General features: G+C 36.8%; 1 protein-coding gene across 12 annotated transcripts in view; it reads right to left on the bottom strand.

The window, feature by feature from the left end:
- Birc6 (baculoviral IAP repeat containing 6) overlaps window positions 1-22,536 on the bottom strand; it is a 161,203-nt gene that overhangs the window by 39,849 nt on the left and 98,818 nt on the right. For all 12 annotated transcript variants that reach the window (XR_005870837.1, XM_040730949.1, XM_040730952.1 and 9 more), the window contains 16 exons: window positions 22,027-22,123; window positions 21,688-21,882; window positions 20,809-21,009; window positions 18,523-18,802; window positions 17,312-17,568; window positions 16,973-17,081; window positions 16,449-16,670; window positions 14,872-15,652; window positions 12,555-12,698; window positions 11,946-12,075; window positions 10,069-10,200; window positions 9,357-9,524; window positions 8,375-8,548; window positions 6,331-6,527; window positions 3,278-3,578; window positions 1,891-2,108 (listed from right to left, as the gene is read on the bottom strand). Coding sequence is in view for 11 of the 12 variants with exons in the window: in XM_040730949.1 (XP_040586883.1) it covers window positions 1,891-2,108; window positions 3,278-3,578; window positions 6,331-6,527; window positions 8,375-8,548; window positions 9,357-9,524; window positions 10,069-10,200; window positions 11,946-12,075; window positions 12,555-12,698; window positions 14,872-15,652; window positions 16,449-16,670; window positions 16,973-17,081; window positions 17,312-17,568; window positions 18,523-18,802; window positions 20,809-21,009; window positions 21,688-21,882; window positions 22,027-22,123 (3,606 nt within the window). In the remaining variant the exon portion in view is untranslated. The remainder of the gene's footprint in view (window positions 1-1,890; window positions 2,109-3,277; window positions 3,579-6,330; window positions 6,528-8,374; window positions 8,549-9,356; window positions 9,525-10,068; window positions 10,201-11,945; window positions 12,076-12,554; window positions 12,699-14,871; window positions 15,653-16,448; window positions 16,671-16,972; window positions 17,082-17,311; window positions 17,569-18,522; window positions 18,803-20,808; window positions 21,010-21,687; window positions 21,883-22,026; window positions 22,124-22,536) is intronic.

Genomic DNA, 22,536 nt, shown 5'->3' with positions numbered 1-22,536 from the left:
ATTAACAGACATGACTGTTTTAGAATTACCAAACTTGAACATAGGCCTTTCAATCATTTTCCTATTGAATGTATAATGTTGTACTTTTAAAGCTCTTTAAATGTAGATTTAGGTCTTTACAGAACTAACCCAAAATAGATTTTCATTGTGTGATTTATGTTTTAACTATAACAGTGTTTCTCTTGGATAGTTGGTTGCTTCGTTTTTAATGTTTACGGTTGTTCAGTCATTCATTGACTCTGTGCATGTGGGGAATGGACACAGGTGCACACATACCACAACATGCTTGTAGAGGTCAGATAGTAACTTTTTGAAAATGGGCTCTTTCCATCCCTTTCCATCCACTAATGTGGATCAAGGGATCAAACTCACATCAAGATGGTAAGCTCATTTGCCTCCTAGTCATCTCACTAGGTCTTTTTCTTTGTTGGGTTTTTGTTACTCTTTTTAAAAGTTTAAAGGTTGTTTTCTTGTTTTGCTTTGTTTTTAGAGACAAGATCCAAGTGTAGACCAGGCTGGCCTTGAAGACACAACAGTCCTCTGCCTCAGCCTCCTAAACTCTGGATTATGAGCATAAACTTCCAGGTTAGCCTTCTAATAATGTTTTTGTTTTTCAAGACAGGATTTCTCTGTGAAACAGTTCTGGTTGTCCTGGAACTCACTCTGTAGACCTGGATCAGACCACCTGCCTGTGTATCTCAAGTGCTGGGATTAAAGGTACAACAAAAGAGTCGAGCGTTGGTGGCACAGGCCTTTAATCCCAGCACTCAGGAGGCAGACGCAGGTGGATCTCTGTGAGTTTGAGACCAAGCCTGGTCTACAGAGAGTTCCAGGACAGCTTCCAGAACAATACAGAGAAACCCTGTCTCGAAAAAGCCAAAAAAAAAAAAAAAAAAAAAAAAAAAAGTACAACAAAGTTCTTAAATAGGAGGGTGTATATAGAAAGGTAAGTCATTTATTGAAGAAATGCTAACTATAAGGTTAACTAATCACTGTGCATGAATTAGAACATTACACTGTACCCATGACACGAAAATGCACGAGGAGGTTAGACGTAAACACGAGTTTCTCAGTTGTTCCCCATCTTATTTAGAGACAGTCTCTCATAAAGCATGGGTTCTTCCCGAGCACTAGTATCAAGGTCACTACCAACTCGCCCAGGTACTCAAACTCACAAAGACTTTACTGGTTGGGGCACCTCGCTAACACTGGAAACAGTATCTGTGTACTCATCTCCTCTGCTATTTTCTAAATGATTTCAGATTTTTATTTACATAAACCAAATGAATTTTGAATGAAGACATTTCCCTTTTTGTGGGTGTGTGGTTTTTAAACAGGGGAGGCTTACTATACTATAACTTACAACTCAATAATATGATTCTCTAAAGTTAAAAAGAAAAGGATATCAACATAAGAAGGAAGGCTCTAACTACCTATTTCTTTCTTTTTCTTTTGGTTTCTTGAGACAGGTTTTCTCTGTATAACAGTCCTGGATGTCCTGAAACTTGCTCTGTACCACAGCAGGCCTCAAACTCCAGACACCTGCCTGCCGCTGGCTTCTGAGCACTGAGGTTAAAGCTGTGCACCACCACTGACTGGCTACTATTCATTTCTCTAAACTGCTGGGTTAATCTGATTTTTCTGAGGAGGCTAGCAGAGTATCCCATAGTAATCATAAAATACAACCCCAAATTCTGAAATGCCACTTCAAACTCTCATCAGTTAGGTTTAGTTTTTTGTAACATTAAGTAGCAGTTCTCAGTAGCAAACTTAAGTTATGGAATAGCAAGAAAAATAATTGTATGGTTGGGGACACTGCACATGAAGAGCCGTATCACAGCATTAGGAAGGCTGAGAGCCACTGACTAAAAGAATCTGAATGAAATCTACCTCAGTTTGGTTAAGGCTAGAGTTTGGAACTCGTGGTGCATGATGGCTCAGAGCTGAGAGACAGACAAGAATTAGGTGCAGTGCTCCAATTTCCAGTGCCATCCGCCGCAGAAGCACACCATCGTCAGTTGTCAAAGGAGTGGCACTGAACAAGCTTCGAAGAACATGGAAAGGAAGGGTTGGAAGCACGTTGGCTGATGGAGACTGCAGGATGTGGCCTGTGAAAGAGAAGAGGACTAAAATTCAAAATACTTGTAAATAATAAGTAGTTACACACAAGGTCACAAGTCACAATGGCAAAGTAAGGTTTACCACTAAATTAATTATAAAGCAGGCTGAATGTGAGATAGAATACCATTACCTTTATTACAGTATCAAGAATTTCTCTATAAGACATAGCACATACAAACTGTAAATTTTACACATTTGAGTAACAGACATCAACAACAACAAAGATATTAAGAACTAGAATGTGAAATGAAATATAACCACTAAGAAAGAAATTTCTTTTTATTTTAAAAGACAAGGTTCTCTGTGCAGCCCAGGCTAGCCTCCAACTCACAAAGGGACAATTGTCTCTGCCCCTGCCCCTGGGATTAGAAGCAAGTACCAGCTAGGTGGTGGTGGCACACGCCTTTAACCCCAGCACTTGGGAGGCAGAGGCAGGTGGATCTCAGTGAGTTTGAAACCAGCATGGTGTACAAGAGCTATTTCCAAGACAGGATCCAAACCAGAAACCAAACTGACACTCTCCCACCCACCCCCAAAATGCACATACCAAAGAAGAAATTTATTACAACCATCAGAAAATAACTGCTAGTCTTCCAAGGGTTCTCCATTTGAACAGACAATGAACAAGTAAAACTACTTTTTTTGTACAATAATTTTGTGCTGGTTTCATCAGAAAGAAGTGATAAATGCAAGTGATAAAGCACTATAGGGATGCAGAAAGGGTGGCATGAAGTCTATTTCCCCTTGGCTGAAACAATCTGAAATAATTACCCCAAACTAAACTCTGCCTGCTTTTCAGAGCAACGCCAAACAATTTCACACTTACACATCTGTAAGGCTCCAATAACACTCAGCTCAAATCTTTCTCTAATTTGTCAAGAGTCAATACAGTGACTAGAAGACAATTCTACTTCCTGATCACATCTTTCCAGTGTCATTCAATGGGTCTGTGAATACTAACCATACAGTTTATAAAATGAATATGAAAGTTCTTTAGGACTTATGTTTAATACTAAAAGAACAATAATGGCAAACCATTGAAACAGCTTTACTGTCAAAGAAATAAATGGGTATGAACAGACAATAATCTAAACAAATTTATCCAAGCTATTTGTGTACGTGTTGATATATTTAATTAGTAACTCTAAACACTTACTGCCTTCTCCATCATCTGTAACTCCCAATACCAATCGAAGAAGGCACTGGGCATGTTTTCTCTCTTTCAGGAGCACTTCAGCATACCCCGGAAGACGAAGAAATAATCCAAAAGCAGCCAGCGAATGGGCAGGTATGGGAGAAGTGGCTTGCACTGCTGACTTGACAGGTGGCGGTTCAGCTGCGATAGTTTCTGGAGCTTCATAAACTAGCTCGCCTGACTGTTCTATGGTTACCCATTCAAACTGATCACTATCTTTTGGTTTTTCCTGAGTGGCAGATGCCACCACTGGAGCACTCACCTAAAGAAAAGAGAAGCATGTAGCTATTTCCACATTTCAACATTGGGTTCAAACAAAAGACTTCAAATGACCTCTTTAAACTATAGAAACATAAAGACTTAAGCAATATATTTTTAAAAAAAAACAAAGCAAGAAGAATGACATTGTAAGTACAAAAGTATCTACCATTTTCCTATATAAAATTAATGAAATAACTACAGATTGTTCAAAATTATGTTAACATCTTATACTTCAAACTGGTTCACTCAATTCTACTACTAATTTTTTGTTCATGAGTTTATTTGTTTATTTTTATATATAATTCTGGCTGACCAGGCACTCAAAAGATCCACCTACCTGTACTTCCAGAGTGGTGGTATTAAAAGCATGTACCACCATATCTAGACCCCTTTTAAAAATGTATTCACATGTGTGACTGTCTGTATGCATGAATGCTGAGTATACTGCGGCCCTTAGAGGCCAAAACGAACCACATCATAGGAATGCCAGGAACTCAACACAGCCTCTGAAGAGCCCTATTTACTACAGAACCATCTTTCTAGCCCCTATATTAGCATTCACAAAATTCACCAAGACTCTTCTCTTTGTAAAAGATGGAGACTATTAATGCAAAACAGCAATCACTCAAAATGCAGTTGTGGAACTCAATCCCAATGGATACACCTAAAAAACACTTTCATACTGAAAGCTCAAGAAACACTGTGGAAAAGTTGTCTGTGAAACTGTGTCTCCTAGTAATGTCAGATGCCACACCTAAAAAACCACACCAAGATGACTGCCCCAAATTAGAACTGAATAAGGACAACACCCATAGATATGCCAAAAATGGGTGGGGTCCCAGGCCCCAAAAACAAACAAAAGAGAACATAAAAAACAAAACAAAACAAACTATAGACAATATTAAGAATATTAAGAAAGGAAAAAATAGTCCTCCCCAGGCAAGACCACACCAATTGCCTATCCATCCACTAAATGGACAGCTCTGAAAAAAAAAAAAAGCAAACAAGTAACATTCTACAGACTGTGTAGGCTGTATTTATATCTTTAAATAGACATATGCATGTAATAACAATGAATTAAAAAGGTCATGAATTTGAAACAGAACAAGAAAAGGTATATGGGAGTATTTGGGGGGAAGACAAAGGAAGGGGAAAATGATGTTAACGTTATAATTTCAAAAACAAACCAAGAAACAAAAACTTCCTTGAAACCATAGTTACAGTGATTACCTAGGATGACTTCCTAACTCTGCCATTCTTTTTATATTACCTGGTGATAAAATATTAGGGGAGTATCAGCATGTGTTCTAATTTTACTCTACAAGTCACAATTACTGTGTGTGTGTGTGTGTGTGTGTGTGTGTGTGTGTGTGTGTGTGTGTGTGACCAGGTACAATCAGATTTGGTAACAGGATCCCCTATAAGCAGTCCTCTGCATTCTTTTAACATTGTTTGCATCACTCAGTGAGAATGTCCCCTACTTTTCTAGTACATGACATTCTATGCTTCCAGAATATTTCTTGGTCCAGCCTCTGAACTTCATGGAGACAAAAGTTCTTATAACGGAGACACATATTGCTACGTAAGTCTGATTCCAGGCACGATGTATAAATAAATCTAAGAAATCCATATATACAGCCGGGCGTTGGTGGCACACGCCTTTAATCCCAGCACTCGGGAGGCAGAGGCAGGCGGATCTCTGTGAGTTCGAGGCCAGCCTGGTCTACAAAGGGAGTTCCAGGACAGCCTCCAAAGCCACAAAGAAACCCTGTCTCGAAAAACCAAAAAAAAAAAAAAAAAAAAAAAAAAAAAAAGAACAGATGTAGGTATATATGCGTGAGTTTCCATATTGACACAACAGCTATTTTTTAGCCCTTTAAAACATCATTGCCACAAAAGAAACAAAGAACTATTATACAGTTGACTAAACACAATGCAATATACATTCTAGACCAATGCTGCAACCCTTTAATACAGATCCTCATGTTGTGGTGACCTGCAACAATAAAATTGTTTTGCTGTTGTTATGAATTATAATGTAAATATTTGATATGCATGACATCTGATTGTGAAGTCATGACTCATGGGTTGAGAATCACTGTCCTAAATCATTATTTCAAATCATGCAAAATGAAAATGCAGTGGCTTTTGTTTCATTTTTGATAAAAGGTCTAGCTGTCTATAGCCAAAAATGACTCAAATAGCAATTCTGCCCATGCCCTTCAAATACTGAAACTGCAGGTGTATGGCAGGACACCGCCACCCAGATTTTTCTCTCTGTCCCTAAAGGACTTTATAGAGACAACTGACAAAATAAAAGAACGTGAAAAGCGTATATACATTGATGACAGCAGCAAGAATGAACACCAACAAGGCCTGAATCAATGAATGAAAACTACCTAAATTAGAAATGGTATCTAAGACAAGAGTAGAAGTTAAACAAGGCCCAAATGAGTAATAGAACATTGTTATTTTACTCTGCCATTTACAATAATAACCACAGTCAATTAAGTCACATACAGAAATGACAATGTTAGTGTGATGACTGTAACATTAACATAAAGGGAAAGGCCATACTATAATGAGATTTTTTATTGCCAGCTAATCCTCATACATTTTATATAAGTTGATCTGTGACTTATCCAGTGCTCACAAATTATAAGGCCAAGAACATTTAAAGGTTAATGTAACCAATTAACAGAGCAAACAACCTCACAATGCCACAATACACCATAGTAGGAAGCTTAGCTTACCTGCTGAATTACTTCTGGGTAGAGCATGGGCAGTCTCTCTGCAATAAGAGCCAATCCACCCATTCCTGCGAAAACCTGTAATGGAGACTGAATGGGACAGGTTTCCAGCAAAGATTCGTCCAGTACTCCATCCATGCATTCATCACTTGGAGTAAGAGCTTCATCTTCTGGACAGCTACCAATTAAGTCTCCATGATCTGTATATTACACAAAAACTCAGTATGTGTGTTTGTACACAATATGCTTTCATTTATAAAACTTAGAAAGAGCAGGAATGATGAGATGCTCAGTGAGTATAAGCCTGAGTTTAATGCCAGAAATTCATAGTGGAAGGAGTTGTGCTCCCCAAAAGTTGATCTCTAGCCACCATATGTTGACCTCTAACCACACACAATGATAAGCAATTTTTGAAGTAAAAATAACAAAAGAGCATAAATACCATCAAAATATAATCCCAATTTCTAATTTATTGGCCAACAGCCATCTGTAACTGCAGTTTCAGAGGAATGACTCCCTTCTCTGGTCTCCTCGGGTACTAGGCACATACATGGTGCACATACATACAGGCAGGCAAAACATTCATACACATAAAATTTAAAAAATAAAAAAGTTAGGGCTGGAGAGATGGCTCAGAGGTTAAGAGCACTGGCTGCTCTTCCAGAGTTCAATGCCCAGCAACCACATGGTGGCTCACAACCATCTGTAATGAGATCTGGTGCCCTCTTCTGGTGTGCAAGCATACATGCAGGCAGAACACTGTATACATAATAAATAAATCTTTTAAAAAATATGCAAAAAGTTAAGGAAAAATTTAAGAAGCAGTTAAGAAAGTTAAAAATAATCCACCACAAAATTTGAAGGAAATGTACTAAATAATTTACAAAATAATAAAATACCCTATAACTAAGAACTTATCTTTAATCATGAGAATAATACAAAGTTTAAATGTGACTAAACATTCAAATGGTGAGATGAAAAATTAGAACTAGTACTCATTAAACAGTGGAGTAATATACACTTTGTCCTACTCGTATATAAAAATGTAACATATTTAAAGCATGCACATGTAAAAATATTTAATTGATTCTACAGGTAAAACAGACTAAAAAGTATTATCCCCTTTATAAATGTGGAAAATCTTTATGAACACTGAAAACAGTTCAGTATAAATGACCAGAAAATTAAAAACTAGGGTTATAACTTAACGATAAAATGGCAGCTATGTAATTCTCAAAAAAAAAAAAAAAAAAAAAAGGAGAGAGAAAACCTTATGTACCTAAATGAAATAGATGTAAAATAACTGACAAATTTAAAATTGGCTCAACGATAGTGAAAATGATGTCTTTGACCTAACAAACTAGTAAGTTGCTTTGTTACATACATGTATACATGTGCTGGGAAGATGTGGCATGCAAATGCATATTAGGAGGGGTCCGCCTTGGTTGTCATTTTTAGATGACACTGACCTTACTCTCCACCCTCCCACGCCCGGGGTTTTTAGACAGGGTTTCTTTGTGTAACAGAGCTGGCTGTCCTAAACTCACTTTGTACACCAGGTTGGCCTTGAATTCACAGAGCTCAACCTGCGTCTGCTGGGATTGAAGGTGTTTGCCACCACTGCTTGGCTGACCTTACTTTCTTGAGACAGGGTTTCTCTTTAAAACCTGGAGCCTAATTAGAGTAGGTGGGCTAATTGTTGAATGTTAAGGATGCTCTTGTATCCACCTCCCAGCACTGGGATGACAAGCAGAAGCCAGCACATTCAGCTTTTTTATGTGAATGCTGCAGATCAAACTTGGATCTTCATGCTTGCCCAGCAAGTTCTTTACTGACTGAACCACCTTGCCACCACTGAGTTGAAAGGTTTTTTTTTTTTGGTTTTACGAGACGGGGTTTCTCTGTTTTGGAGGCTGTCGGTCCAGCCTGGCCTCGAACTCACAGAGATCCACCTGCCTCTGCCTCCCGAGTGAGTGCTGGGATTAAAGGCGTGCGCCACCAACGCCCGGCCTGAGTTGAAAGTTTTAAAGGAGTATCATGTGCATACCTTTTTCGGGGTGGAGTCTTTTAAAAGAGTCTGTTTTGGACAAACTTGGATCTGTAATGACTTTTGATCCCAACTTAACAGTAAGGTCTATTGAACGGTAACCTTGAGGAAGTTTCCGGTCATAGAGAAGAGTTAAAAGCTGCGCAAGCGTCATTTCAGCTGGCAACGGCTGACCTAAAATATAACATAACTAAGTTAAAACAAAATCTGGAAGGGAGACACTTTTACTTGGCTTAACTTTCTTAATTAACCAATTATTTTTATTAAATCATGGGCAAAAGTTTGATAAATATACCAATTTCAAAACAGTTTAAAATCACCCATGGCAAAGTCTAAAAAAGTCAAATTGTTTCACACACACACACACGCGCGCGCGCAGGAAAAAAAAATCTGCAGAATACCAAGATCAAATCACAAATGAAAGAGCAGATATTAAAAAATCTAACATCTGCAAATATTTTCATAGGAGGCTTAGATAACAATAGTTTGTCTCTAGCTAAGGATTATACATTAAACATAGGCAAACATATTCTACACACCAGTCAGTTTCTTAACGTCTGTTATAAATTTAGATGTGGAAGTTAATAAAGAGTATCATTCCTTGTTAGTTGGCAAAATGAATATTACATTAGCAGATGAAGAGCCCTAGTCAAAGAATTTTATCTGGGGAGAGTATTTTAACTGTCAATGGTCTATCTTGGAATCCTCAGCTAGAATTATGCCTGTAAAGCCTGTCTGATACTACTTCTTCATCTCATATTCTGTGCTTACAGCAAAGGTAAAGAAGACATCAAAGTGAGGGAAAAAATAATTTTGTAACAATGAAACAGACATTTAAAAGGCTGCCCTCTTTGTTGACTTATTTTACCTAAAAGGACCTATGTAGAAACATCTGCAGTACCTCATTTAAGCCACCCAAAGTAAGACTTGCAGTTTCTAAGTGTCAGAATCTGCTCTGGTGTTTGCTCATCATGAACTTTACCTGCTAAGAGTCTGTGAAACAAGTGAAACACTGGGACAGTGATTATTTTGTTGGCAGTGTCTGCACTTGAGGAAGTACTTCCTATTTTGTCAGGAATTGCTCTTCCCCTCCTGGATGGTGGTCGAGGTGGTGTAGCAGACACAGCACGCTTAGATTGTGACTTCAACCCTTAAAGATATTATTGGTTAGGTTTTTTTATTTTTTATAGTTAGGATATAAATAAAAGTTTCTAAAATGTTCTAATAAAATAGACATTTCTAACTAACATCAAATCATTTATACAGATCTAAGCTCCCAATTCCATTTGACCTTCATGATATGCTGTAATTTTGGCTTTCCATCTATAATTGCCAAGAAAATGATAATGCAAGCGGCCATCATCTATTAGATACATATGGCTATTCATACAAAACAGTAGTTTTGGAAAACTGGTATAAAAGACCTCATGTTTATTTAGTGGATAGGCAGTATCTATACTATTCATACATGTTCAATTCCTGCTGGAGTATAGTAACCAAACTTTAGTCAATAAACAGAGAGGTAATTCTACAGACAATCATAGACTTCTGATACAAGATTTTAAAATGTAGTATTAAAATAGAAGTCCAATTTCCCATAAGTGTACTTACTTCATTATGTTTCTGTAAATACACATCATTGTATTATACTAGAAAGCAAGGAAAATAAAGATGACAGGAAGTATAAAGCATACCAGAAGCAACAACAACGCTGTAGTTGTCCTGAAATCCATTTTCTGCCTTAACCTTTTCTTTCTCTTCATGGTTCTTCTTCTCTTTATCATCTTTTTGCTCACTGATTAGCTTAGCTGTGATACTTGGAGTATCTGTAAGAAAAAACTGTCTACAATACAGTGCTTTGCTACATTATCCAGAAGAAAAGCAACATTATTAGTTTTTTTAATAGTAAGTTGCTATTTCCAAGTTAAAAAACAAAAACAAACTAGTTAAAAATGCAGTTATTATAGCATATTAAAATTCTATTGTATTCTTTGTATAATTAAAATTCTATGCAAACTAGAAAACAATCTTTTTCTTGCTATGACACAGGAACTCACTCTGGTGCTAAACTCTAATTTCCAGGCTACAGTGATCCTCCTGCTCCAGACTCCAGAAACGTTTTTACCCCCATAATTCTTTTCTTCTATAAAAGTGAGCAATTTCACCCACATGGCTTGACTTACTACCTGCAAATATTAACAAACTTTCTAACTTTTTCCATTTCTTTAGGCACAGAATCCTTCATGAACTTGCATGTCATCCTTGTACTGGGGCACTGCTAATGTCTGTATCGTTCTAATTCTAGTATACATGCTGTTCCAGTCTTTTCAAGCTGTCTTTTATTTTGAGCTTTGGATTTTCATGTGATAAACGAACAGCTCCCACTTTTTCTTTCAATAATTTCCTTAAGTCCATAAATAGAAACTATTTTTATACCATAACACATATATATTATTAGTTTAAAGTCTACAACACATGAACATAGTTGGTTTTAGAGACAAAATGGGTCATTCTCACAATCACATCACCAAAGAAAATCACAGTTCTTTTTCACAGAAAATAATCATTTTATTCAATCAATAACTAGGACTTCCAAGAGGCAATAAACTCTATCTAAAGCTGATGTTCACAGTGTCATTAAAAGCAGCTTTTTCCAGCCAGGCTTAGTGGTACACGCCTTTAATCCCAGCACTCAGCAGGCAGAGCCAAGTGGATCGCTGAGTTCCAGACCAGCCTGGTCTACTAAGTGAGTTCTAAGACATGCTGTTAGAAAGAGAACCCTAGCTTGAAGAACAAAATAACAAAAAAGCAGCTTTTCCTTATCACAAAGTTATATTGTTTGCAAGCACCTAGGAGAGAATGTTCCTTCCATTTTCTTCACGACATTATGAACAATGAGGTAACTAGGTAATCCTACTCCTTTTACTTTCACTTTTCAATTTCTTGATTTTACACATAGATTCAGGAAATACTTATTAATTTGAATCCTGCCATCCATATACTAATGTAACTACATAGGACCAGATGGTTATGTGTGGGAAAAAAACCACCAATGATTTCCAGTGACTGTTCGCACTTCCAGCTTTTGTGCTGTTATCACAAGACACAGCTGACATCATAGCTAAGACTATTATTGCCTGGAGGTAATAGTAATTATTACTTGCTTAATGAGTATTGTGTTCTCTTTTCAAGCTATGAAGATACATATTTTTTTTTCTGGTTGTGAACAGTTTCTGAATAGGTGGGAAACAGTAAAGTTACAAGGGATTGAAGAGATGGCTCAGTGACTAAGACTAAAAAGGTGTGTTGCTTTTGCAGAAGACTCAGTTCAGTCCTCAGCACCCACACAGTGTCTTAACAACTGTCTCTAACTCCAGTTCCAGAGGATCTGATGCGCTATTCTTGACTTTATGGACACTGCCATGTATGTGGTTCAGACATATATATATATATATATATATATATATATATATATATATATATATATAAGCAAAATCACCATATACATAAAATAAAAATGAATCTTACTCTTTAAGCTCAATACAAAAAACACGATTAAAGAAAAACTTACCTGAAACTCTATCAAGAACATCTGACAATGTTGTTGAGACTGGCAAATGAAGAGTACGAAACTTATGACCTGCTCCATACATGGGGTGTTGGATAACATGGCTAGTTGCATTAATTCTCCCTTTGTACAGCTGAGAAAATATTAAGAAGTGTTTTAGGATACATACCATTATGAACCAATTTCAAAAGCATGAAAGAATACAAAGTTCAATAATGTATACAAAGTAATTTGTATAGTTTCTGTATTTCAGGCATGGTTTTCATAGAAACAATGCTCTTAACTGTAGAACCATGTCTCTAGCCCCCTCTCCTCTTTAGCAATGTAGCAACTCTACAGTTAAGAGCACTTGTTCTTACAAACGACCTGGATGTGATTCCTAGCACATACATGGCAGCTCACATAACTAGTTCCATGGATCCAATGCCCTCCTTTTCCTCCTTGGACATCAGACCCACATATGGTACACGGACATATATTCAAGCAAGACATTCATACACATAAAGTATAATGAAAATTAAAAAAAAAAACAGAACAGAACAGAACTCACTATGAGTTCCCTAAAAGTATGCAAGTTATACAGGCATGTAGGTAATCATTAAGATTACTCACTGGACATGGTGACTGAAGAAACATTGTCACCTTCTCATCCTCCAGCATCAATTGTAAGAACAGTCTTCGTACAAACCCTGAAATATTCCCAGATGTTGGAAGGCTACCCCTTTGAGGAGCTGTCTGAAACAGTTCACAGAGAACCTGGCAAGGCAAAAATTTCAAAAGTTAAGTGGAAGATTGGAGGTTTTTACTCTGAAAAATAAACGAGAAATTTAGAATGAAAACTAACAAAATGGGTTTTGGTCTTTTTGTTTTGTTTTTGTGTGTGTGTGATTTTTTGTTTTATTTTTCCCTATGAAGCCCTGGCTGTCCTGGAACTCACAGAGATCTGGCTGCCTCTGCCTCCTGAGTGCTGGGATTAAAGATGTGTACCACAACCACCCAGCTAACAAAAGTATTTTAATGCATTGAGTCTACAAATAAAATACTTTATATTAAAATATGAGATAAACATGCGGAAGGAACTGGCAATAGGGTGGGAGGATGGGGGATGGTGGGGGAGTGCGGGAGGAGGGGAGGGAGAGGGAACTGGGATTGACATGTAAAACAAGCTATTTAAAAATAAAATAAAAAAAAAGAAAAAATGAGATAAACAATTGAAAGGGTAAGAAACAGGCCAGTGTGATGGCACATACCTATAATCTTAGCACCCAGGAGGCAAAGGCAAGTGGGTCTCTATGAACTCAAGGACAGTCTAGTCTACTTAGGAAGTTTCAGGCCAGTCTACACAGCAAGACCCTGACTCACAAAACTAAAACAAACAAATATTTCAAATAGCTGATAGGTATGCTTAGAGTTGATCTTTGACATAAAGATTAGATCTGGAAAATGGTGGTGCAAGCCTTTTATCCCAACACTCGGGAGGCAGAGACAGGCAGATCTCTGTGAGTTCAAGACCAGCCTGGTCTACAGAGCGAGTTCCAGGATAGCCTCCAAAGCCACAGAGAAACCCTCTCTCGAAAAAACAAAACAAAACAAAAAAGATTAGATCTAGCACAATGTCGTTATAACATACTAAAAATTACTTTTACAAAAGCTTTTAGTCAGGTATGGTCACCCATGCCTTAATCTCAACACTGAGAAGCAGGTTAAGTCTTTGAGTTTGAGGCCAGCCTGGTCTACAAAGTGAGACTGGGGATGGAACGGGGGTGTTGGTTTTGCATTAAAAGCAAAGTCTTTCTAAGAAACAATGACAATGAAGTCAGAAATCAGAGACACAGCAACTCAATGCACTCAAAGCACAGCTCTAACTTTTAAATATTGAAAATTATGGCCCTGGTTTGAGCTTATAATTCAAGCACTCACTTTTAACTAACCATATTAAGGAGAGAGGAATTTTCCTTACTACTATGAGCACTAATGTTCTTTGCTTTTCTACTTAATAAAGTCAAATCATTCTGATATTTATAAAAATTTGGAATAATAGGAATACGCAATCTCCATTGACAGGGAGAAAAAGAAGCTTTCTCCTGTTCATCAAACACCCCTATTTTACAAAGGCTTTATGCTGAAGTGTTTATACACAATAATGTCTGTGTTCAAAAGTCCCTAACAGAGCTATTAGTCCTGATATATATACATTAAATAACTTGCATAAAGCCAGAGCTGCAGAACTCAGCAAGACAAAAAAAAAAAAGTTCCAGCAAATATCCTTAAACAATTCTACCTTGCAAAACCGTTGGCCATGCACACTAACTCCAATAACTGTCTATAGTATCCAGATGCTCTCTCTTGAAACTTCTCTTTTTTTTTTATTAAAAATATTTTATTTATTTATTGTGTATACAGCCTTCTGCCTGCAGGCCAGCAGAGGGTACCAGATCTCATTCAAGGTGGTTGTGAGCCACCATGTGGTTGCCGGGAATTGAACTCAGGACCTCTGGAAGAACAGTCAGTGCTCTTAACCGCTGAGCCATCTCTCCAGCCCTTGAAACTTCTCTTAATGTCTGTGTGACAAGAGGCAAACCATGACCATGGCATTCTGGTAATACCAAAAAGTCAAGAAAGTTCCAGCATCAAAACTACATTCTTTTACGCTTGTTCTTAAACTAAGGAATTTTGGGAGCATCAGATTTAGCTAGAATAGTCATGAATTTCGAGTCACCTCATCTTAAGATGTAATGGATTTTAAGAGCATAGATCTCAAAAAGAGGGAAAAGACACGATATTTCAATTGTGCTTAGATTCTGATAGTTGCATGTACTTAAAACCAAGCTTTATTATCATATGGCCCTCAATTAACCATTTCCAAAGCACTATACTTTCTCCTATTAGTAAGGCCCCATATAAACTCTAAGATGGGCTTTGTTCTCACCTGTGCCATCAGCTTTTGATTATTAGGGTGACATGAAATACACTGCAGAAAGAAGGCAACAGTTGCATTCTCAATGGCTGTCCGTTGCTGAGTAGTCAGTCCTGTTGTAGTAGCTGAAGAATGAGAAGCTGACCTTGTGCTGCTCTGTTGTGACCCTAAATTATGTCCTCCAGCAGTGGACCCAGAGTGACATAATAGAAACAGAAGTGCTGTCCATAGTGGATTAACTTCAGAACCACCAAGCCAATCTTTCATAATATGGCTATTGCCAACTTCAGTCAAAAACCTAAGAATAGGAGCAACTAGGTCTGCTGTGATAGGCATCTTATTACAGTGCTGTGGAACATGATGCCGTCGGAGTTTGTCCTGGGAATTATCTATTGACTGAGCAATGCTTTCAGAGTAGGAAATGTGGCTAAAACAAAAACTAGCCAGACTCCTCACAAGAAGGGAGGGCAACCCTGAGTCTAGCAACTGTTTAATAGCTTCTGGAGACTGAGAAGAGGAAGCAAGAGTTGCTAAATGGGATTCAGTTAGTGCAAGAGGTGCTTGTGCATTTTTGGAGTCATCTGTCAACGAAGAACTAAGATCTTGCTTCTTGCTGTCATCTGTCATGGACAGTCTATGATGACACTGCACTGGAGGAGGGATAATTCCCATCCAGCCCATGAGCAAGGAAAAATAATTTGGATGTATATGGCACATGGAGCAAAGTAGACTGTCAACAGCTTTCTTCAAAACCATGTTGCATGGAAGAGACATGGACCAATTAAAAAGTAACCTAGAGAAAGAAAAGATACCACATGAATAATAGCTTTTTTGGAAAACTCTTACTAGAGACTAAATATAACAACAAAAACACAAGTTTACTTGACATTTCCAGCTCTTCTCCCACTCCTTTTCTTTGAGATAGAGTCTCACTGTTTATCCTTGACTACCCTGAAATTCACTAGGTATACCACCTTCCTCTGTCTCCCAGTGCTAGGAGTAGAGGTGGGCAACCATCTCTGTCAATCTAGAAGTTTCCTCTTGTACTCTCCCTCTACAGTTGTACATTAAAGAAAAATTTAGCTGACAAAAGACTTACAAGTAATAATGTAAAGCAATCAAATGATATCTTATTTGAAAAGTACTATTTCATATTTATTATTTCCTATATTATTACCAATGTAAGCATTATGACTGCTTGTGAGAAAACTCCAAGAAAACAAGACTCTTGTCTTATGACTTCAGTTAGTTTCTGTGCTCCTGCCAGTGTAACAGATAGGGGTGAATTTACTTCAGCTGTCGTTATTCATATGCCAACATGGAAAAACATGTTTTTTGCCATGTGTGGCTTTTCCTTGTGATTGTATACTGTAATCAAATGACTCTCTTATGTCCAAAGCTATGAATAAAATTGGATATTGCGTGAGACTTTAGTCTGCCTTTACACTCCATTTTCTTAGAATCCCACCACCTTTAGAGCAGAAAACAACTACTAAAACAGGAGGAAAAAAAAAACCTCTACATATCAAGTGAAAACATACAGTAACCTAGCATTCAAGGAAAGAGGGTGGACTGTCACTCAGACTTACTCAAAGAGCTCTCGGTCCAGCAGTGCTGGCAAGTCATATTCTACAAGCAGTTCATAACTGTGCCAAAGGATGGCCGCGACACAGTGCAGGTGAGACGGGGACGGCATGAGAAGGCCATACTCAACAGCGGGGGAGCCCGCACACACGTAGTTCATCCTGCCACTCCTCTTCAAAGCAGCCATTGTCGCAGAGTCACTGACCCATTTTAGCAAGGCCTGAATTCTTCAAAGAAAACAAAGTCCAGTAATCTACAACTGATATTTGACAGAAACAAGATCTTTACTTGTAAATTAGTCCTGGAAAGGAAATATTGACTTAGAATTCCATTTTTAGCTCAAAAACATTCAAAATATGTCTAAAAATATAGAATCTACACTTAGGTTCCATTATAGAAAGCATATAAATAGCTATCAATAAATAATACTTGCTTTAACTTTTGTGAAGCCTTCCTAAGAGAGAGTATTAACTTCAATTTGCTACAGCATATTTGTGATTAAATGAAAAACCAGTACCAACATATATACCTGTCTTTAGTTCCAGGATCCTGAGTTGTGCCAAGCTGGTAAAGAATATCTATTGTAGAATCAGAGGAAAGTCCATTCAGCCTTCCAAAAAGTAAAGGACTATTCAAATCTAAGCCAATGGAGGGAAGAAAGTTTTTAAATTAGCCAACTTAAAATGGAACATAGGCTTAAAATTATAAGTCATTAATTAAATGTCAGCTGTAATAATGAGAAAACAGTTCAAGAGTAACAAAGCTCTAAGAGAATTCATTTCAAAAAAGTTAATTACAAACATCATATAGTCCAAGTATGATTACTATGCAGGTATGTAAAAATTGTAAGGGCAAAGTCAACAGTCACCTGTAGGATCACTGCCTGATGCTGCACAATTTCTCAGGAGAATGTCTATAAGCTTCAGGCCAATTCTAGTGGACTGCAATCCAATCTTTACAAGTACAACCTCAATGTTGGGTGAATGCATTCCACAGTATGGTGACATCAGTAAGGCAGCACAAGTCTGTAGCAGATTGGCGGTAGGTGCAGCTGCACTGGCCATCATTCCTTCTAGATCACTTATATGAGTAAGGCAATGATGTAATAATCGTAACCATCCAATGCTGAAATATAGAATTCAAAAATATGTGTATGGTAACGTAAGTACCCCAAATTATTGCAAGAATAAAACAAAATGGGCCAGGCGGTGGTGGCGCACGCCTTTAATCCCAGCACTCATGAGGCAGAGGCAGGCGGATCTCTGTGAGTTCGAGGCTGGGCTGGACCGACAGCCTCCAAAACAATACAGAGAAACCCTGTCTCATAAAAAACAAAAGACAAAAGAAAAAACAAAAATGATGAGACCTGGCTTTAAAAAGTTCTGGAATATTGGAAACACAGTGTTGAATTACACACACCGCAAGTTTTCCCTATGGATAATGAGCACATCACTTAAGAACTACATATTTGCTTTTAAAAAGTCAGCAATGAACTTTGTTCTTTTACATATATAGAGTAACATAAAAATTCATAAAAATAAAGAAATCCTAAATATTTGATAACAAATTTAATGAAACCAATCTATCAAATGTGTGACTAAAATAATACTCTTATAAACTGACATTGATAAATTACCAAAAAGATTGGTTCACTGTTTGTATAAGTAAGTTTTTATCTATGGTTCAAATATTTCCTACTACAAGGGACTTGAGAATCCCTAACCCCAAGACTATAATCTCAAAACTGAAACCTACAAAAACAAATAAACATACACATAGCAAGAGTCAACTCAAAGCCTAAACACATAAATTTCAACTTATTGTTTCATTGTTACACCTCTACAAAATTATAATAGCACACCTCATACAAGTAGGTGTTATACAAGCACCGACAGCAACAACTTACTACGATCTAACACAGAAAATATTTCACAGAACAAATCATTTCTTCCCCCTTTTTAGAGAGTCTCTCTATATAGCGCTGGCTGTCTTAGAACTCACTCTGCAGACCAGGCCTCAAACTCAGAGATCTTTTAAGAGTAAGAATTAAAAAATTAAAAAATAAAAATAAAAAAATACCTTGTTTTGGAAACTTGATCTTCAGATGGAAGAAAGGGATTATTAACTGTGGCTGAGGAAGTGGTACCAAAAGCAGTGAGTCCTAATAATTTAATCTGAGAAAGGCCTAGTGTGCTGGCATCCCGAGGACGATGTAGTCGGAGGCAGACAGCAGAAGCTACCTCAGCTTTAACAAGCTGAATTTTTATGTAGGTGAGACCACTTGTGACAACAGGAGTCGACAAAGGTAGCATATTAATCCCATCTGCACTTACTTCAACAGACACTGAGGATGGGCAGGCTACAAGAAGAGAAAATGAAACATTCACACATACACAAAAGTAAACTAGATACCATGCTCTAATACAATTTCCACTAATTTACCAGCTTTCAGATGTATACACTATAAACTTGCCGAATGGACTATTTATAACATCATAATTTTGGATATTTTTAAAATGTGATCTTTAATAATTAAAATAATCATAAACATTAAGGAAATAATAAAAAATACTAAGGAAATAGTAACTACATATTTCAGTACTTATACCCAAAAGGAAAAATATCCCAATATAACAGACCATTACTTATTATTCCTGTTCTAACAAATCTATCAAGAGCAATAAGGACTACATTAAGTTAATATTAAGCTTAGCTGTTTAAAATAATTAGTGAAGAACAGAATAGTAATACCACTTGGTTCTAGACTTCATAGTGTAATTTGCAACACTGTGTTTAAATGTTCAGTTAATTTTAACCCTGAACCACAGAGCCTCGAACTTTAACAGTAAACAATTCTTGCTACTTAAGTGAGGTAACAACAGGCAACTCCTACAGAGTCATTACTATATTCAGCATAGAACAGAAACCTACAGACCAAACATACCTATCAAAGAAAAATCCTGAAAATTGGTTTTAGTATAATTTTATTAAATGCTAAATGTAAGGATTAGAGAAATTTAAAAAACTTTGTAAACTGTAACTTTAAAAACATTTTAAGAAACTATTAGCTATATTTTACAGGAGTGATATAGTACAAGAATTCAAAAATATGAAATTATCACCACTATTTAATAATAAATTATTCAATTTTCGCTAGAACACATATATTTAATCTCTGCCCTAATCCAACAGTACTTTGTTAAGCATAAATATCTGCTTTCCCTACCTTCACTGTACTTGCTGTCCTAATTCCCATTTAAACAACCATTCTTCTTCTAAATAAAAACTCTCAATTCAGGCCCACCCAACTAAATTTCAGTTCACTGTGGCTGAAGGCAAGTTAAGAAAGACTACTATAGATTGAAGCTAGAGCCTAGTAAGAAAATGCCCCATCAAAAAGCTACATCACTAGATCATTTCACTGTTTACATGTTAAAACTTGGTCCCCCTAAGTTGCTCATTAATTATGATGCTCACGCAGACCCTCAATTTCAAATCCTACTGCCTGAGTCTAAGTAGCTAGGGATAGAGACCTATGCTATCCTGTCAAGCAGTACTTTGTCTTTTAAAATAGTTTTTGAGCTGCTAAAGTAAGGTTTTAGTCTATGTTATTCAACTTTGTTTTATTTTATACGGTGATACAGGCTATCCTCAAGATAAAAACTCTCCCATATCAAGCACCCCTGAGATGAAATTGTGGGCACATGACATTATGCCTGACTTTCAAGTTATATTAATTGTAAGTGATTAGGTAATAGTTTGGATAACATAACTAAATAATAGTCTACCTTTCCAATGAAATTATTCTTTCAAACACAGTAAGAATCTATGAAATCTCTCAGTTTTCATCCCACTGAGCGACACTGGATAACAATGAGAATGAATGCAACAGTGTCAATATAAACTAAGTATTCTGAAAGAATCTAAATGACTTTAGAGTGAAAAATGGTATCAAATACTGTCTCTACCCAATCTGGAACTGATTTTCCAAATATTTCAAATAATTTACTTTAAAATGTTGATAAAAGTATCCAATTATCAACCAAATGAATTTTACAATAATGCAAAAAAAAAAGCAAAATCCAAAATGTCAGCATTTTATATAATAAGAAATTACTTGGTGATAATTTAAAATATTATACTCAAAACCGATTAAACACAGACGCAGGCAGGCAGGCAGGCAGGCAGGCAGGCAGGCAGACAGACAGACAGACAGACAGACAGACAGACAGACACACACACACACACACACACACACACACACACACACACACACACAGATATATCTGGGCTTGCTCAATAGTACTTCCCGTTTTCACCTGTTACTAAATTAATGTTATTCTCATGATGCAACATAAAACTCACTTGCAAGAGATGCAAGGTGAGGTTGAATATGTATCTCCTTCAGCAACACTGCTGAAGGCAGGTGGATAGTAAGGTCACACCAAGCCTCCTCTGGTAGAAAGATGTAGGACCAAGCAGCAGAACGAGCCCTGCGATGTGGTGGTGTGGCTTGCAAGAGCACCTCAGCTGGTTGGGCAGTAGGACTACTAGAGGTGATTGTACCTACAAAAAAAAAAAAAAAAACAAAAACAAAAAACCCATTTTACATAACATACAAACTTGTAAAAAGGTACAATAAGACAGTGAGAAATATTCACATAGGAAGAATATTAAACTATAAAAAAGAGCAGAAAATAAACATCTAGTGGAACTGCAACACTTTCATTCACCAAGCATGTCTATTATCTAAGTAACCCCAACAGTAAGACTGAAAGGTGACAAGTTCATTATTCAGATGACAAATGATTACTAGTGAACACAGCCTAGTGAAATTTTTAAATTAAGTAGAAAACTCTGTCCACTATACTTTTTACCATGAAAATAACTATAGTTTTCAACTGCTCATGGTAATGAAACAGCAATAAGAAAAGCAGTGTTAATATTTAAGTCCTTTCAAGCTGTTTAACATTTAAAGAGAAAACAGATTTAAAATGTCATAGGTGTATACAATGTACATCTATTTCAACTTGGAAGTTGAAGCAAAGAAACCCTTTTGCCTTAAAGAAAAATAAATTGTTAAAATCTTTTTTCTTAAATAGAATGTTTTGGTATTGACAGCCTATAAAAGCAACTGTTTATATTTAAAATGGTACTCATCTAATATCAACTGGAGTCAACAATTTTGTTTTACATCATCCTAAATTGACTCATGGTTGTAAGAATCAGGGCCGACTTTCTTACCTAGGGGTGCAAAGTTATGGATTCCTTCTGCGTTGTCAGGCTCAGAGGCGAGGATTCTTGTTTTCAAAGTGCTGTCAACAGCTTTATTTGGACCAGAATCAAGAAATTTCATAATAGTTGATACCATACTTCTTGCAGTATTCACAATAGCTCTTGTACTGGTAACCATATTGTTACAAATAAGCTGAACTCCACCTAAATTCACAAACAATACTAAATAAAAACAGTCCTAGGAACAAGACTGGACCATCAATAGTAAATGTTCAGAGACTAGAAAAATGAACACATAATACTACCAAGATCATGGTAAAATGATAGCATATGGGATTTTTATCTTACCCATATCATGGAATGCTTTCAAGGCATCACTAGTATCCAACACTCTCAAAATAAACCACAACAATGGTTCAGATAACTGGCAAGTAGCAAGAGAACCCTAAAAAGTAAATAAATACAATATGATTTTAGAAGTCCCTGTGGATTTGGACAATTACATTTCTTAATATGATCAAAATACAATGTATTACTAATGAAATAATTTAAACCTTAAATATTTATCCTAATCCCCTTTAACTAAGAAGAAACAAAGATAAATATTGAAAAGTTGTTTTTTTTTTTTAAGTAGTTCTTGGTAACATCTCAGAAAACATCTTGATAGTCAAATATGCAACCTCAGCAAATGAAGTTGAAATAGTAGCAGTACTTCCAGGACTATAAATATTTTCTTTTACTCTACTGGTTTTTCGAGACAGGAATTCGCTGTATCTTTGGAATCTGTCCTGGAACTCACTCTGAGACCAAGTTGGTCTCGAACTCACAGAGATTCACCTGCCTATGCCTCCCAAATAC

The sequence above is a fragment of the Mesocricetus auratus genome, unplaced genomic scaffold (genome assembly GCF_017639785.1).
Source record: "Mesocricetus auratus isolate SY011 unplaced genomic scaffold, BCM_Maur_2.0 Super-Scaffold_100024, whole genome shotgun sequence".
NCBI classification, from domain to species: domain Eukaryota; kingdom Metazoa; phylum Chordata; class Mammalia; order Rodentia; family Cricetidae; genus Mesocricetus; species Mesocricetus auratus.
Note: the sequence above shows the minus strand (reverse complement) of the source record. Positions and strands in the feature narration are given on the sequence as shown.